The 15076-nt window shown below is 38.6% G+C and overlaps 1 protein-coding gene across 2 annotated transcripts; it reads left to right on the plus strand.

The window, feature by feature from the left end:
- The first annotated feature begins 2 nt into the window (after positions 1–2).
- Positions 3–14554, plus strand: LOC135612096 (conserved oligomeric Golgi complex subunit 1-like). Of its 2 annotated transcripts, none has more exons than XM_065107904.1 (7): positions 3–2228; positions 4613–4807; positions 9075–9379; positions 9572–9757; positions 12544–12721; positions 13790–14100; positions 14191–14554. In XM_065107904.1, exons 1-6 carry the CDS (start codon positions 21–23, stop codon positions 13967–13969), a joined length of 3252 nt encoding a protein of 1083 aa, XP_064963976.1. In that variant the 5' UTR covers positions 3–20; the 3' UTR covers positions 13970–14100; positions 14191–14554. The 2 variants fall into 2 exon arrangements, with proteins under 2 accessions (XP_064963976.1, XP_064963974.1); XM_065107902.1 differs by having other exon boundaries at positions 14207–14554.
- The last annotated feature ends 522 nt before the right edge of the window (positions 14555–15076 follow it).

The raw sequence follows: 15076 nt of genomic DNA on the forward strand, positions 1-15076 counted from the left end.
CCCCCCTCAGATCCGTCCCCATGCGATCACCTCCGCCGCCGGAGGCCGGCGGCGGCGCCCACGACGCCGAGTCCCTTTTCCGGTCGAAGTCGATCCCTGAGATCCGTGCCGGGGAGGCGGCGACGCGGCGGGAGATCAAGGCTAAGGAGGAGGAGCTCCGCCAACTCGTCGGCGAGAGTTACCGCGACCTCATCGACTCCGCCGACTCCATCCTCCTCATCCGCTCTTCCTGCGAGTCCATTGACTCCAACCTCGCCGCCATCGATGCTGCCGTCGGCTCCCTCTCCGCCCCTGCAGCCGCCCCCGTCCTCAGCCCCAACCCCGCACGCGCCCGCGTCTATGGCATCGCGTCCAGGGTCAAGTACCTCGTCGACACCCCCGAAAACATCTGGGGCTGCCTCGACGAGTCCATGCTCCTCGAGGCATCCGGGCGGTACCTCCGCGCCAAGGAGGTCCACGGCCTCTTCGCCGACGACGCCGCTGATCGCGAGGTGCTTGCCAAGTTCCCGCTGCTCCGGCACCAGTGGCAGATCGTCGAAGGCTTCAAGGCCCAGATTTCCCAGAGGAGCCGGGAGAGGCTTACGGACCAGGGGCTCACCGTCGCGGCCTATGCTGATGCCCTCGCTGCCGCCGCCACCATTGACGATCTCGACCCAAAGCAGGTGCTCGGCCTGTTTTTGGACTCCAGGAGGTTGTGGATCTCGCAGAAGTTGGCGGGTACCTCCTTGGACCCTGATTCTTCCTCTTGCTTGCTATGTGATGTGGTGAGGACGATTAGATCTAGTCTGGGGCAAGTGGGCGAGCTCTTTCTTCTCGCATTGAATGAAATGCCGTTGTTCTACAAGATGGTGCTCGGATCTCCCCCTGGAACGCAGTTGTTTGGGGCGATTCCCCATCCTGAGGAGGAGGTGAGGCTTTGGAAGTCACATCGGGAGAAATTGGAAGCAGTCATGGTTCTTCTTGAGCCAGAGTTCATTGCTCAGACCTGTTCTTTGTGGTTGAGAAACTGCTGCGATGAGATCTTTGGGGTGCTGGCTGGCGGTGCTTATATAATTGATGCAATTGCAAGCGGACAAGGGCTTTCGACTGCTGAAAAACTGGTCTGCGAAGCCTTGGATGATCGAGGGGACCTGGAGGATAGCTTGGAGCAGTGGCTGAAGAGTGTTTTTGGCTCCGACATTGAGTCTCCATGGAACCAGATTCGAGGCATCATTCTGAAAGATGGGAAGGATATCTTTGAAGATAGGTTGGAAGAGGCATTTGTTAAAAGAATGAAGGAGATCGTGCATTCTGAGTTTGATAACTTGAGCCAGGATATCAACTTGAAGAACTCTATTCAGGCTATTGTGGAGACTGCAGATCCAAAAGAAGATCAGGATGATTTCCAAGCTTACTTAAAGAAACCATCTAATGGTGGTGGTATTTGGTTCTCAGAGCCAATTCAAAAGAAAACAGGATTGCTTTATGCGCTTAAGCTGACAATTTATGAGAATGACTTCCAGAATAGCCTTAACACATATCTTGGACCTGAAGTTACTCGGATCAGAGATGTGGTGGACAACAAATGCCGGAGCATAATAGAGGATCTTATATGCTTTGTAGAATCTCATAACTCTATTATTAGGTTAAAAGAGTTGGCACCATATCTTCAAGAGAAATGTTACAACATCATATCTGTTTTGTTGAAGGAAATTGGAGATGAACTTGCACAGCTTTCTACTTCTTTAGGCAGCAACAAGCAGGAAAATCATTCTTTACCTCACTCGATGCTTGTTGAGAGATCGCTTTTTCTAGGGCGTCTTTTATTTGCATTGCATAACCATTCAAGTTATATACCACTAGTTCTTGGTTCCCCGCGACAGTGGGTTAATGATATGACAGGTGTAGTCTCTGCTAGCCTACCATCATTTCCTCTGCCAGTGCAATCTAAGGTGGTTTTTGAGTCCCCAATCTCTTCTATCCCTAAAAGGCATACATTTGACAGTTCCAAAAGTCCTAGAAGACAATTTCTTGATAATCCAAGGAAGCAAACAATTTCAGCTGCTGCTGCATTGTTTGCATTGGATGACAGCACAAGCCGAAAACTTGATGAACTCAACAAAATTTTCCGAGAATTATGCATCAGAGCTCATAGCTTGTGGACTATATGGGTGTCTAAGGATCTAGGACTGATTCTTTCCAAGGATCTGAATAGAGATGATGCATTATCTGCATCCACTCCTTTACAGGTATATATTTCTTGTTCAATGTTCTGAACAGTTCTCAATAATAATAATTTCCATGTTATTTTTTTATTTTCCATGACTATATCCCTTGAATCTCATAGTTTGTATTGGTTTTAAATACTTCTCTCAAGAATTATATAGGAAAAAATCTTTGACATTTTAATGATTGCATTCATTTTTCTCTCTGTGGTGACTGAGAATAATTACTGAACATGAACTTGTATACATGCAGTAAACTATTTTAACCAAGTGACTTGTTTCCATGAATGATTTCTTTCAAGTGTACATTGTAGTGTGGGAATGTTGTCTTAAGTAACTAAAATAGGATGAAAAAGATGAGACTGATGGCCTTGAAATTGAAAAAATTCTAGTTGGCTATGTTGTGCACGCAATTAAATAGGGGTAAAACAGTCAGAACTTGGCATGTTATTGATTCGGTTATATCTAGGATGTTATGTGATGATATGTACTATGTTAACAAAGCAAAGAGGCAAAATTGACAAACTCAAAGCTGCCTAGAAAATGAGAAACATCAAAGCAACATAATACATGTGACAGAATGAAGACATTTTTGTAGTTCATAGAGAATATAGTTCACTCAGTATCTTTTATGCTGTTAAAGGTGATATTTTCTTTAACCAACATTGGATGTAATTTGAAAAAAAAATGCCATCAGACCAATTATTATTATTTTTCCTTTGACAATCTTTTTAAGAGGGAAGTCGTGGCATTTTACACCAGTAATTGCATAGGTTTTTGATATTACTTTTAGTTTAGTATATTTTAGAATCCAAGCATAACAAGCACGCACCATTTTGTCGGTTTTATACATTAATTGCAAAACTTAGATTCATAGCAACTCTGGAAGGTTTTAGCTGGGTGAATTTTATAGTTTGGTATAATTTTACATCTTTTAAAGGTCAATGAAGTACTTGAACAACTTGCATTTGACACTAGAAGTTTTTGCTTTCTATAGTTGAAGGGTCTTTCTAAATACAAATACTGTTAATTTTAGGTATTTGGAATTTGGAATTCACATTTCATCACAGTCAGGCTTCCTGTCAGATAAAAATCAGTTCCTTCTATATGAATTATATAAAAGACGCTCTGCTGCTAGCCACATGATTATTGATATGCATCCAGTTAGCTGCTCTCTCATTATTGAATCTTTGAACAGGCATGCATAGAGGGCTACAAGTAGGGTTTCCATATATGCTTAAAACACCTTTAATTTTCAGTACAGCTGGAAAATATCTAAGAACTAAATTAGCATCTAAGCATAAGCACTAAATGTGTCTCTCTTCTTCCAATGTGTCAATGATTGCTTTGCACCTGCTTGATCAGCATATTATCTGTAGGTTGCATCTGAACCAGGCCATAATGCTATTTGGTTAATTTCTATTTATACGCATGCAAGTTTTTTTGTTACATGATTTTTTATTCTATGCTCTATGCTACCAAATGGAGAGTGCACATTAATTGCCTTTGTATTTATATACAGACATACAAATATTTAATAGAGATTCTTTCATGTAAAAATGTTTGTGTACAAAAGCACAATTTATCAAAGTCATTCAATAAAACTTAGTGTTTTGTGGTAAGGTAGAAAAAAACCTAAGAAGTCTTGTTCAAACAATAGAAAGGATTTTATGGTTGCTAGTTTGACTAATGATGTTCTTGGTAAGGAAGGATCCTTGGAGATAGCCCCAATTGGCTTTTGTACTTTTGTTGCTAGGGAAGTAGGAGGTGACTAAAGAATCCTAAAATGATTTATTCATATCAATTTGGTGCTTAGTCTGCTCATTTTGTATAAGTTCATGTGATGCAACCTGGATAAAGATATATACTCGTGTTTTTAATAGAAGAAATAAAGATAAAGATAAAGAATAATGTAAGAAGACAAGAAAATTTTAAATTTCTTTTTGGGTAGTTTGAAGTTTGAGCAGGAGTAATACGTGTAGTTAAGGGAAAACAATGAAGAATCAACTATAACTTAAGAGGAGTAGAAGAAATTGATCAAATGACCTGTACTAGTGACATTGACTAACTCTGCTGGAATCTATTTGGTTGCCTATTATTGCCTTGTATTTGCACATTACATGTTAAAAGTCTCACTGAGAGACACAAGTGGTACCAAAGATTTGTCTAACTATTTCTTCTTGTCGGATATCACACATCGGATGTAACTTGCTCTTGTTTGAGAACTTGATGTTTCTATGTGATGTTATTAGTCTTTAGCTAATTCACGAACTAATTGCATTTTTTCTTGTGTTATACTTGTCTATAATACAGTTGTTTTCTTATATTTAAACTTCTATAATGTGTTCTGAGAGATAATTAGTCATGCATCTAGTTAAATTATACACAAGAAGCTATTGCCATTGTAGGGTTGGGAAGTAACAATCATCAAACAAGACGAATCCAATGAGGGACCATTGGAGATGACAATCGCTCTTCCTTCTGTGCCTTCACTATATATCACCTCCTTTCTCTTTCAAGCATGCCTAGAAATTCATAAAATTGGAGGTCATGTTCTTGACAGATATACACTGCAAATGTTTGCATGGAAACTTTTAGAGAAGGTATGTTTCTTTTCGTCATGTTAAATATGTAAATTAATAGGTTGGTACTATTTGTTCTGTCAGTAGCTGCCTGATATTTATATCTGCATCTACATAAAATGTTTTCCTTTCCATGTGTAGTTTGTATTTGTTTCTATAGCTTTTAACATGTTCTAACCTGGGATGGTCAATAAAATCTGCTTTTATACTCCAATTTTGAATCAAGGATGTCATGTTGATATTTGTGCTTAGTGCATAGAAGATACACATACACCTTAGTGCATAGAAGATACACATACACCTTAGAAGATGCACATATGTATATCTTAACAGATCAAGTAAGATAGGCTGATTTTTGTTGTTGATTCAATAAGATTTCCTGTGATGTGGCCTCTTTATATGGAGACTATAATGTATAGGGAAAACAAGAAGAAAGTAAAAGGAGAAAAGAAAAAAGTGTTGGAAGGAAGTGATTAAGAAAGAGAATAGATAAATATCTTTGGTCTATCACAGGAGTTTATTTATAGTTGCCCAACAGTTTCTTAATGGATTTGTCACTCCTCCTGAAATGTAAAAGTTACTATATGGCTGAAGGAGTTTAGTGGATATTAGTTGCTCAAGGTTGGACTCCAGATCGACTACTGGACATTAGTTGCTGATTAGGACTCCCAATCAATATAAAACTTGATGAAGTCAAAGTTAGAGAGTTTCTCACTACATGTAAAATGTATATTTTTCACTTAATCATCTAAATGTAGCATTTTAGGACTCTAAAAAAAAGAAATGATAAATCCAAAATCCTATAGTGAGTTGAGTTGATGCTTGCCAAATACCACTCCAGCATAACATGTTTCAGACCATACCAACAATCCCTGCTCATGCCATCCAATTGCAAACATGCATAGAAATATCTTGGCAGGTTAAGCACATACAAGCAGGAAGTAAGCATTTAAATCTCCCTTAGAGCTTACATAGTCTAGAAAATATTTGGACATTATCAATAGAAGTTTCAAATGAAATTAGCTCTATAGCAAGTTTGCTCCAAGACATCAGTTCCAAATTGTTTAAGTAGTTTATTGCAATGAATTAAACCTCGATATGTACCACACATTGTCCTCTTTTTGGTCCTCTATGTTAGTATGTTACAGTATACATTGAGATCACTGAAGAAAAAGTGTGTTGTTTGTACCTTGATATATGGTAAGCTATGCTATTACCACTTAGATCGGCTTGATATTAACACTTTTAATTAGGGTTTTTAATACCATTCCATATCGCCTGGTACAAGCGGTACGTATCAATCCGCCAGCTGACCGGCACACGGAACGCCCGCTATTGGGCGGTATCAACCTGGCTACAGCTAGGCAGGGTGAGGAAGAAGAGGGCGTTCGAAGAAGAGGGAGAAGCGTCGAGAAAGAGTACCACGGAGTCATCGATGTGTCATCACCAGTGTCTCGATGAACTTGAGCCCGTCGAACCTCGACCCGAACTTGTCTTCCACGCCCTTTCTCGATCTCGATCCGACGCTGCCCTCCCTCGACGATCCCGATCCAAGAGGTAACGACGAGGAGAGTCGTGCCTCCTTGGAGGGGGAGTTGGAGGCGCTAGGATCAGGGGAGGTGGCGACGAGAGCAGCGGAAGAGGCGGCCTCGAGGAAGGCGACGAAGACCCCGGCGTTTTTCATCTCCGAACGGTCTCCTTCGTCCATTATCGTCGCATGGAGAACCCTCCGATGTTGATGTCGTCTTTCTTCTCCCCACCTCCTTGACATCGAAGGTTACAGACGAGGCGATTGCTTAGTATGCCGTATCTATTTCTTTTTATATCTTTATATATTGATTTTTTATTTTTATATCTTTTTTATATATAAAAAATATATTTTTAAAATATATTTTTAGTGATCCTGAGTGCCTAACTTCACATTTAGGCACTGTCTACGCTTGACTTAGATGGATTGTCTTCATCAATACATATAGGATGGGGATAGGGTGGAATAATGGCATCGAAGGTTTTTATATATATATATATATATATATATTATATATATATTTAGTATTGCTTGGTACTAAAATTGATTTTTATATTTTTTTTCTAGGTGTACCGCTCGGTATGTCATATCGTACCGTACCGAGCAAAGTTCAGTACATCAGTATAGTACGAAATTTCAATCCTTGCTTTTAATACACTATGATAGTTGAATCAAGGTTTCAAATCTCGATCTGGTAATCATGACAGTCCTCGGTGAATTGATCCAGTACTGATTGGGTATATACTGTGTGTTGGTATGCTCATTGGCCGGAGGAGGTGGTGGGGAGGAGGTGGAGAGGAAGAGGAGAACGTGGTGGGGGAGGAGAAGGTGGTGACTTGTATGATAAGAGGAGAAAGAGGTGGCAATGCTGACAGAGGAGGATGTGGCATCAACATGATAGGAAGGAGGTGATCATAGTGAGAGAGAGAGAGAGAGAGAGAGAGAGAGAGAGAGAGAGTACCAAGTTCAAATGTGTTAGTTTTCAATATTGTCAACCATAACACAATCATTGAAAAAGGCGCCTAGGCGCTCGGGCGAGGCGAGGCGAGGCGAGGCCCGAGCGCCTCACTAATCTCCCAGGCGGTGTGCTTCAAACAGGCGCCGCCTGGGCGCTCGCCCGAGCCCAGGCGCTGGGCGCTTCGGGCGAGCGCATGGGTAAACCAAGGCGACCGAACCAGGATTTTAGGTCTGGTTCAGTCCTGGTTCGGTTGGTTAGTTGGTTCAATCGAACCAACTAAACCGATATAACCCTTACCCAACCCTAACCCGCTGCCACTCCCAATCCCGATCCCGATCCCGATCCCGATCTTGCTGCTCGCCGCTGTCGCTGCTCGCAAACGCTGTCGTTGTCGCCGCTCGCCGCTGTCGCTACTCGCAAACGCTGCCTCTGTCGCCGCTCGTGCCTCCCGCTGGACCTTGGGGGCCTTTTGGCGCCTAGCGCTTTTTAAATCACTGGTTTTTTTATCATCAAGGAATGGATCATGGAAGGGATATGCAAGGGAAAGAGTAAGGTACATACAGAATGGTGCAGATGTTGCCTGGAGTGGGTTTGGTGTAATTTTGATCTGGTCTGTTAAAAGCTACCAAATCTGTTTATTTAGTCCAATTTATGTTTATTATAAGACACTTCTTACTTCGTATTGCTGAAATGAAGATGACTAAAGTTAACTTTATTAGGTAATAAATATCTTGTTTAACAGTTGACTACTAGTTTAAATTATAATTTAAATTAAGTATAGCACTCTGAACTTAATGATTAATAGAAAAAAACCCCTTTTCTGAAAAATAATTCCTTCCCTTCTTCTACTTGAATTTTAGACAAAGGAGGGTAAGGTCCCATTGTGTTCTTACTCTTTCATATCTACAATCCGGTTCATTCGATTACTAGAGAGATGGACCCAACCCAGAATACGAACTGTAAAAGAAAACACCTATTAAACTGATCAACGATCACAGGAATATTGTGATACTGGTTACAGTACCAACCAGCCAGCCAAAGAGTAATCCTTTCTATGGTATATCGGCCATTTCCCCTAGCCAGTTTCTTTTAAGAGGCCAAATTGGAACTAAACCAAGAGAACCAAAAAACTGAAGAACATATAAAATATGGACCATGATTGAAACAGCCAGTCAGTTTTCCACTTTGGTTAGTTTGGTTTTTAACACCTAGACAGTTGTCAAACTAGCCAATAGTCTCTTCCATTGGGATCTTTTGCCCATCCATAGAATTGTGCATGGTACAACCTTCTCTGATTCTGACATGTCCGAAGAGGATATAGATGTAAATTATCGAGTAGAAGGCATGTGGTGAGAGATAAATGAGGGCAGACTTACTGGTTTCTAGCAGTGATGAAGATAAATGGATAGGCAGTAGGGTATGTATAGAGTATGAAGCATATGATACTAGGTACTTCTAGCATCTGCTCAATATCATATATATTTAGGTATCTGGTTTATATACAAATGTGAGACACAACTTGTTAGTTCCAGTTGCAACGAGATGAACAGTTGATGAAGTATGGTTTGCATCCTTGAGGTTCACAAGAGTCGCATATGTGCTATATACCTCATACAACCATTTACCAATTATCGCAGGCTGTTTTTTGTTGTAAACACTTGATGCCACTTTTGTTTTGGTCAGATGAAGAGCTCATTCTTTGGTGGAAACAGAATTATGGAGTTATTTTGGAGAGCATAATTTTGCAGTGCCTCCAGACAATTCTAGTTATTTTTTATGCTAATTGACAGATTGACTTACAGGTAGTTGGTATATACGAAAGTTTCTTATCAGCTGTGAAGAGTGGTGAATCTCATGTTTCAGAAAAGGGAATCTTGCAAATTCTGCTAGACCTAAAATTCATTGCTGATGTTCTATCAGGGGGCAAAGATTCCACCACCAGTAGTCCTGAATTAAATGCCGCAGAGAATTCATCAAGAAATGTATCACTGAGTCCTTCGTTGAGATGGAAGCATCCATACATTCGGTCTGATTCTGCTAATGTTGAGGCTGTTACAAGGCTAATAAATAGCTTCTCACTGAGGCTGGATCCCATTGATTGGGCTACGTAAGTACTTTCTCCAAAAGTTTTGATGCTACACCAACAATTGAAATCCTTATACTGCTTTTGCTACATATGGTAAACTAGTAAAATTGAATTTTGGTTCTGCTTTTATTTGTCTTGATAACATGTATAAGGTTAAAGGTAAAAGATGCAGAGATAATGTGCTTTGTTTTTGTTTATATAAAATTTTTACAGGTATGAATCTTACCTTTGGAAAAATGAGCAGCAATCATATAAGCGATATGCTGTCCTGTTTGGCTTCTTGGTCCAACTTAATCGCATGTACACAGACACTATTCAAAAATTGCCTACAAAGTCAAATACAGGCTCAAACATCATGAGATGCTCCACTGTTCCTCGATTTAAATACCTTCCAATCAGGTTGGTGTTTTTTTTGCTTAATTTGCAACATTCTATTTTTGAGCCATCTGTATGTTATGCTTTGGATTTTGATCAAGTTGATGTTGAAGTTTAGGAATGCGATCTTTGCAGGATCACCACCTAACACCAACTTTTAAAGCTAAAGTCTTCCGTTAAGAAGCAGCCGTTTGGTTCCTTATATTTTTGTCGCTTTAAAATCATTATCTACTTTTCCTTTACTCTTGAATTGTCCCAACTTTTTGGTAACTAGCTCATAAAATTACAATTGCTGAAGGATACATGTTGACGACTGGTCTTCCATTCTCTAGAATGGTCTTTGTGGGAGGTTAATCACATGTGGATGAAAAGTATGCCAAAAGTTTTGAAGGACTATTAATATCCTAGAATATATTGGTTCAGAAGTGTTGATTTTCAGTGATGCGAGCCTTGTCCTTCCATCACTGTTATATAAAGAAGCTTCTTAGTTCTTAGACGATGTAGATGTTGGGTATTATTGTCTTCCAAATAATGTGATTACATTTAGTTGCAATAGTTATGAGATATAGACAAAAACATGCTTGATAGGTTGTTAAGGAGAAAAAAGAGATTAGTTTGTAAATCTTCTAAATAGCCAAAAAATATTTAAAAATTCTTCTGTTTAATTGACTGGTTGCCATGCTGATGTTTTGAATGCCTAATAGTCAAACTACAGCAAATTATGGGTGAACAGAATAGGTATTATGTCGTAGTTCTGTCTTTCAGTCCATTGATCTAAATATTGGATACAACCAATCCAACTGCACAAAGCCTTGTTTTTACGTATCAGACTTTTACCTTGTAGCTGAAGGCATGAAAAAGTAAAGGTGGCATGCCGTTCTTATGGCCTTGGAGTTCTAAGAGTACTTAAAGTTATGTTTTCTTAAATGTATGATGCACCAATGTCTTACACATTCATAATACAGAGTTTGAATTTGTTTTTCTTGGCTTAATAATGTGGATCAAAAGTCTCCTTACTATTAATCTTCTCTTATTTGACAAAGATGGGAAGCTGGGATCTATGGTTAAGTTCTGCATAACTGGTTCAATTTACATGATAAACTTTCCTAGGTCAATTTTGCCTATTTTTACTTATTCTTTCAGCTATCTAGTTACCATATCTTCTACACTTCTTTTACCTCCAATTCTTTTAGCTTCCTTCAATAGCAACCGAACAATCTGGTGTTCTAACAAAAGAACCAATAATTTTATTATGGCTATTTTTTTTATTATCACTATGCTAATACGATGTCATGTAAATCAGGATTAGTTATGTGTCATTATGGTTAATGACGATCAGAATTTTATTGTCGCTGTGCTAATATGATGTCATGTAAATCAGGATTAAATGTGTCATTATGGTTAATGAAGATTACAAATTTGCATTTCCTCAACTAATCAGATTTCTATATCTTCATTTTCCAGGAGGGTACAACTCACAACTCTTTTACCTTCATTTTAGAACTTCCAATTTTGCTAGTGTTTGTGCAAGAATCCAACTGTTCCTCTATGGTTATTCTTGCAAGAACTGGTTGCAACATAAAGTAATGAAAGTGGTGTTTCAGTAACATTCAATATAATATATGAGTAATTGAGGATCACAAACCTGGAAAGATGGAATGAAATTTTGGGAAAAATGATTTCTAATTAACTTCATCACTTTAGAGGATTCTTGATTGACGATAATCTCTGTGCTGCTGGATCTTAACTAGCACTTCATGTGACAGATGACTTGCTAGATCAACCAAGTATGATTAATCAAACTAGAAGTATAAATATGAGAAGACAAATTCATATTTCATCTCTTCCGAGATTGCAAAAAAATGAGTGCACTACCGTAAGTGTGAACCTGGAGGGAGGGTTTGAGTGATAAAAAAAGTGAAAATGAAATGTGCAAGGACCATGCCACATGGTTTTCTCAACAGAAATATAATCTATCATGTCATAGTGGTGGGAAGCCTAAATTAGAAGTTTTAGGTTTAATGAGAAAACAAGATCATGTTCCTTGGTGCCTGATCATTGCAATATTATCTGCTGGTAGTATGGATTGCTTGAAAAGGTTTTATGGTAATTTATTTGCAAGGGTCTGACCTTCTATTATCTGATGAGACACCACTAATTTAGGAGCATATAATGAAAGTTGGTATTGTTTAGATGGTCTGTTTCTTTTAAAGAGAAATGAAGTTGACAAAGTAGTATTAAAAGATCCCAATGAACTTACAAAGTAGTTTATGCTAGTCTGAGTTGACAAAGTGCATGTTTTGGAGTATCACATGTAGAATTTGTAGGCCTTGTCTTCTACAGCAAGAGAAGCGGTACTTCCGGGTACAGATGCTATGGTATACTAGAATTGTTTTAAAGTGTCAGGACACTGTGGTAAGCTCAGTGTATATAAGACCAACACCTATTTATATGATCAGTACGAAATGATTTCAATCTATAGTTTTAGCATCTTCTTCATGGCTACTAAAAGATCTTGTCTAGTTGTATCATCCACTTTGTTGCAAAAATTATATAGCTAAATTTGAAGCTTCATATGTGTTTGCTATATGTGGAAAAAAGTAGTTCTAGATAACATGCACCAGTTGGTTAATGTTGCAGCCAGTGGTGGAGCAAAAGAAGATTAAATTTATAATTAGATTGGTGAATTATTGCTTGAAAAAATGTTTGTTTTCATCTTAGATTTTTGAAAGGATCACTCTCATTCAATTAACCGTACCCCAACTTACTAATTATGATGTGATTATGATATTAACTTTTTTCCCCTCCAGTGCTCCTGCCTTGTCTTCAAGAGGTGCACATAAATCAGCTCTGCAGGCAGCTGATGATTCCACAATGAGGAGTTCTTGGAAAGCAAACACAAATGGAGAACAATTGTCAAAGTTCGAGTTTGATGATGGTACAAATTTTGGAGTTGCAGCACCATTGCTTAAGTCCATAATGACACAGGTACATTAATTTTGACAATATTACATAATTCTTTCATGAGTGACTTGGTGACTTTATTTAGATTGTTTATAACTTTATGCAAGATATATTTAGGCAATGACAAAGGCATGCTTGAACATTCAGCATAGACGGGTTTTATATTGGATTATTGATTGCAATTCAAGTTTACGATATCAAAAGACTGTATTATTGATTAATTGTTCTGTGGATTGTGCTCATGATTTCTGAGTGGACTTAATCTTCAAAGACCTTTGTATTATTTATTCAGCACTCCAGCCCCACAATACCATAATCGCCTAGCCATGATGTGCTTATGTTTCCAAATATGTTGCATAATAGATCAGGCCTATGGAACTTTGGGGGGTTAGTCAGTTGCACAAAATTATACTGTAATTGATCAGGTAAATGTTTTCACCCACCAAATAGCCTGTTGGGCTTTAGGAGACCTCTCTATATTGGCATCATGTTTCTAGGATGATGTTAGGTTGACTCAAATTGTTGAATAAGCTTTCAGCATTCTCTAGTTGCGTCGTCCTTGTAGACAACTGCATATGGATGGAAATGGCTTGGATTTCAGCCACAAACATCAATTCCACAACTGTGTTCATCAATTTTTTGTAGTACTAGTACTCGAATTAATATTGATTTATCTTCCTGTACTGCAGGTCCTCTAGATTATGTGCTTTGACTTCTTTTGGTGCCTTAGGAAAGACTAGCTACTCAGTCTGAAAATTTTCCAACTCAATCACTTCTTTGCTGAATTACTAGTCTCCCATATGAATGTCATACATCATCTTTGTGGTAATTTAGAAAATGTTAAATCCATGTCAATATCTTCCCATAGACTTTAGCAAGTTGGCATGCGCTACGTCAGCTTGATTTTTGGCCTATACGTATAACCTCACTGTTGGAATTGATCTGCAACAGTGCTTTATCTCCTAATATTTCTGATATAGCTTGCTTTGATGTTTGTCTAATTTTTTTTAATTATGACATTTTGCTGTGTTCCAGCTACCTGGAAACCTAGAACTGGGTCTCGGTTTTAACTTTATTGTCCAAAATAAATAGGTTGGCAGCAAATTTGGGGAGAGTACGTCTAGGTGGGGCTCCATGCTGTCTGATGCACAAGTCGGTAAGCTCAAGGACAGATCTGCAGCTGCCATGTCAACATTTGGTGACATTCTTCCTGGCCCAGCAGCCGGACTATTGTCGTCTCTTACATCAGGGGCTGCCATGTTTGACACTTGAATGCTGGTGGATCCGTGTTCGTTCCATAGTGATTTTGAAAATTGATCAAAACCCATCTTATACTTCATGAACTGGACAGTAATAGAGGCAGATGTGTACAGCTACACTAGCACGTAATTGGTGCAGTGAAGGTGATAATCCTTCTAACTTACAATTCATGTTCAGTTTTGACACACATTTTATACAGTTAAAGACGTCTCTTATTTGATTTTTCTCACAAGGTTTCTATTCTTGAAGATATTGGAACTTCTCGGACCTGCGAATCTCTCGGAATGTTTGTAGTAGAAATTGGACTGCAGCGTTGTATATGGTCCTCCATCTACATAGCACCAAAATAAAAGAAAAAGGCGGCATATCCAGAAGGGTCCGAACCATTTAATCTTGTTTGGTAAGTTGTACGTAGCTAATTCAAGGTATGTTGGTATCTGTTTTTCATGATTATATCGTCACCTATGTCATCACCTGAATACATATTAGTCTCTTTTCGTTGGTCACTCAGAATGGTAGAGACGGCTTCCCATGTAATTTGTTCACAGATTTTGTATGTGATTTTTGAAATAATACAGAGGTTTCATAGTTATAAAATCCGAATTGGATGGGTGGATCAGATCCGAAAAATCAGGAACTGAACCGCTGATTGGTTCGATTCGATTTGAAAATATCCTCAACTATTTATTTAATATCAAATGTCTTTAAATTTTTTTCATGGGCATATAAGTGTTTTCTAATTATGAATATGTTTATATTCTTTATAACATGATATTTATATTTTATTCTTAAAATTTTTATCAAATTTATGATGGCATCAGTTGACCCAACATTTGACGAGATTAATGTTGGGTCCACATTCGATAAATATGCTTGTTTGTTTATGCATTTATAACAATTATTTCTTTTTATTTTTTTGCATATAATAGCATGCATGTTTACCATTTTACACATATATACGCGTGCCTGTCTGTCGCTGCCGTTGACATGCTTTCTTAATTCCTTCCAACTATATTCATTTGCCCGACTTGATGTGTCTGTCTTGGGCCTCAATTTTTCTCGGCATCTAACCTCAACTTATACGCTACGACAAATTAAATGTACTTGGGGTTTCGTGAA

This window comes from Musa acuminata, chromosome BXJ2-5, assembly GCF_036884655.1.
Source record: "Musa acuminata AAA Group cultivar baxijiao chromosome BXJ2-5, Cavendish_Baxijiao_AAA, whole genome shotgun sequence".
Classification (NCBI taxonomy): domain Eukaryota; kingdom Viridiplantae; phylum Streptophyta; class Magnoliopsida; order Zingiberales; family Musaceae; genus Musa; species Musa acuminata.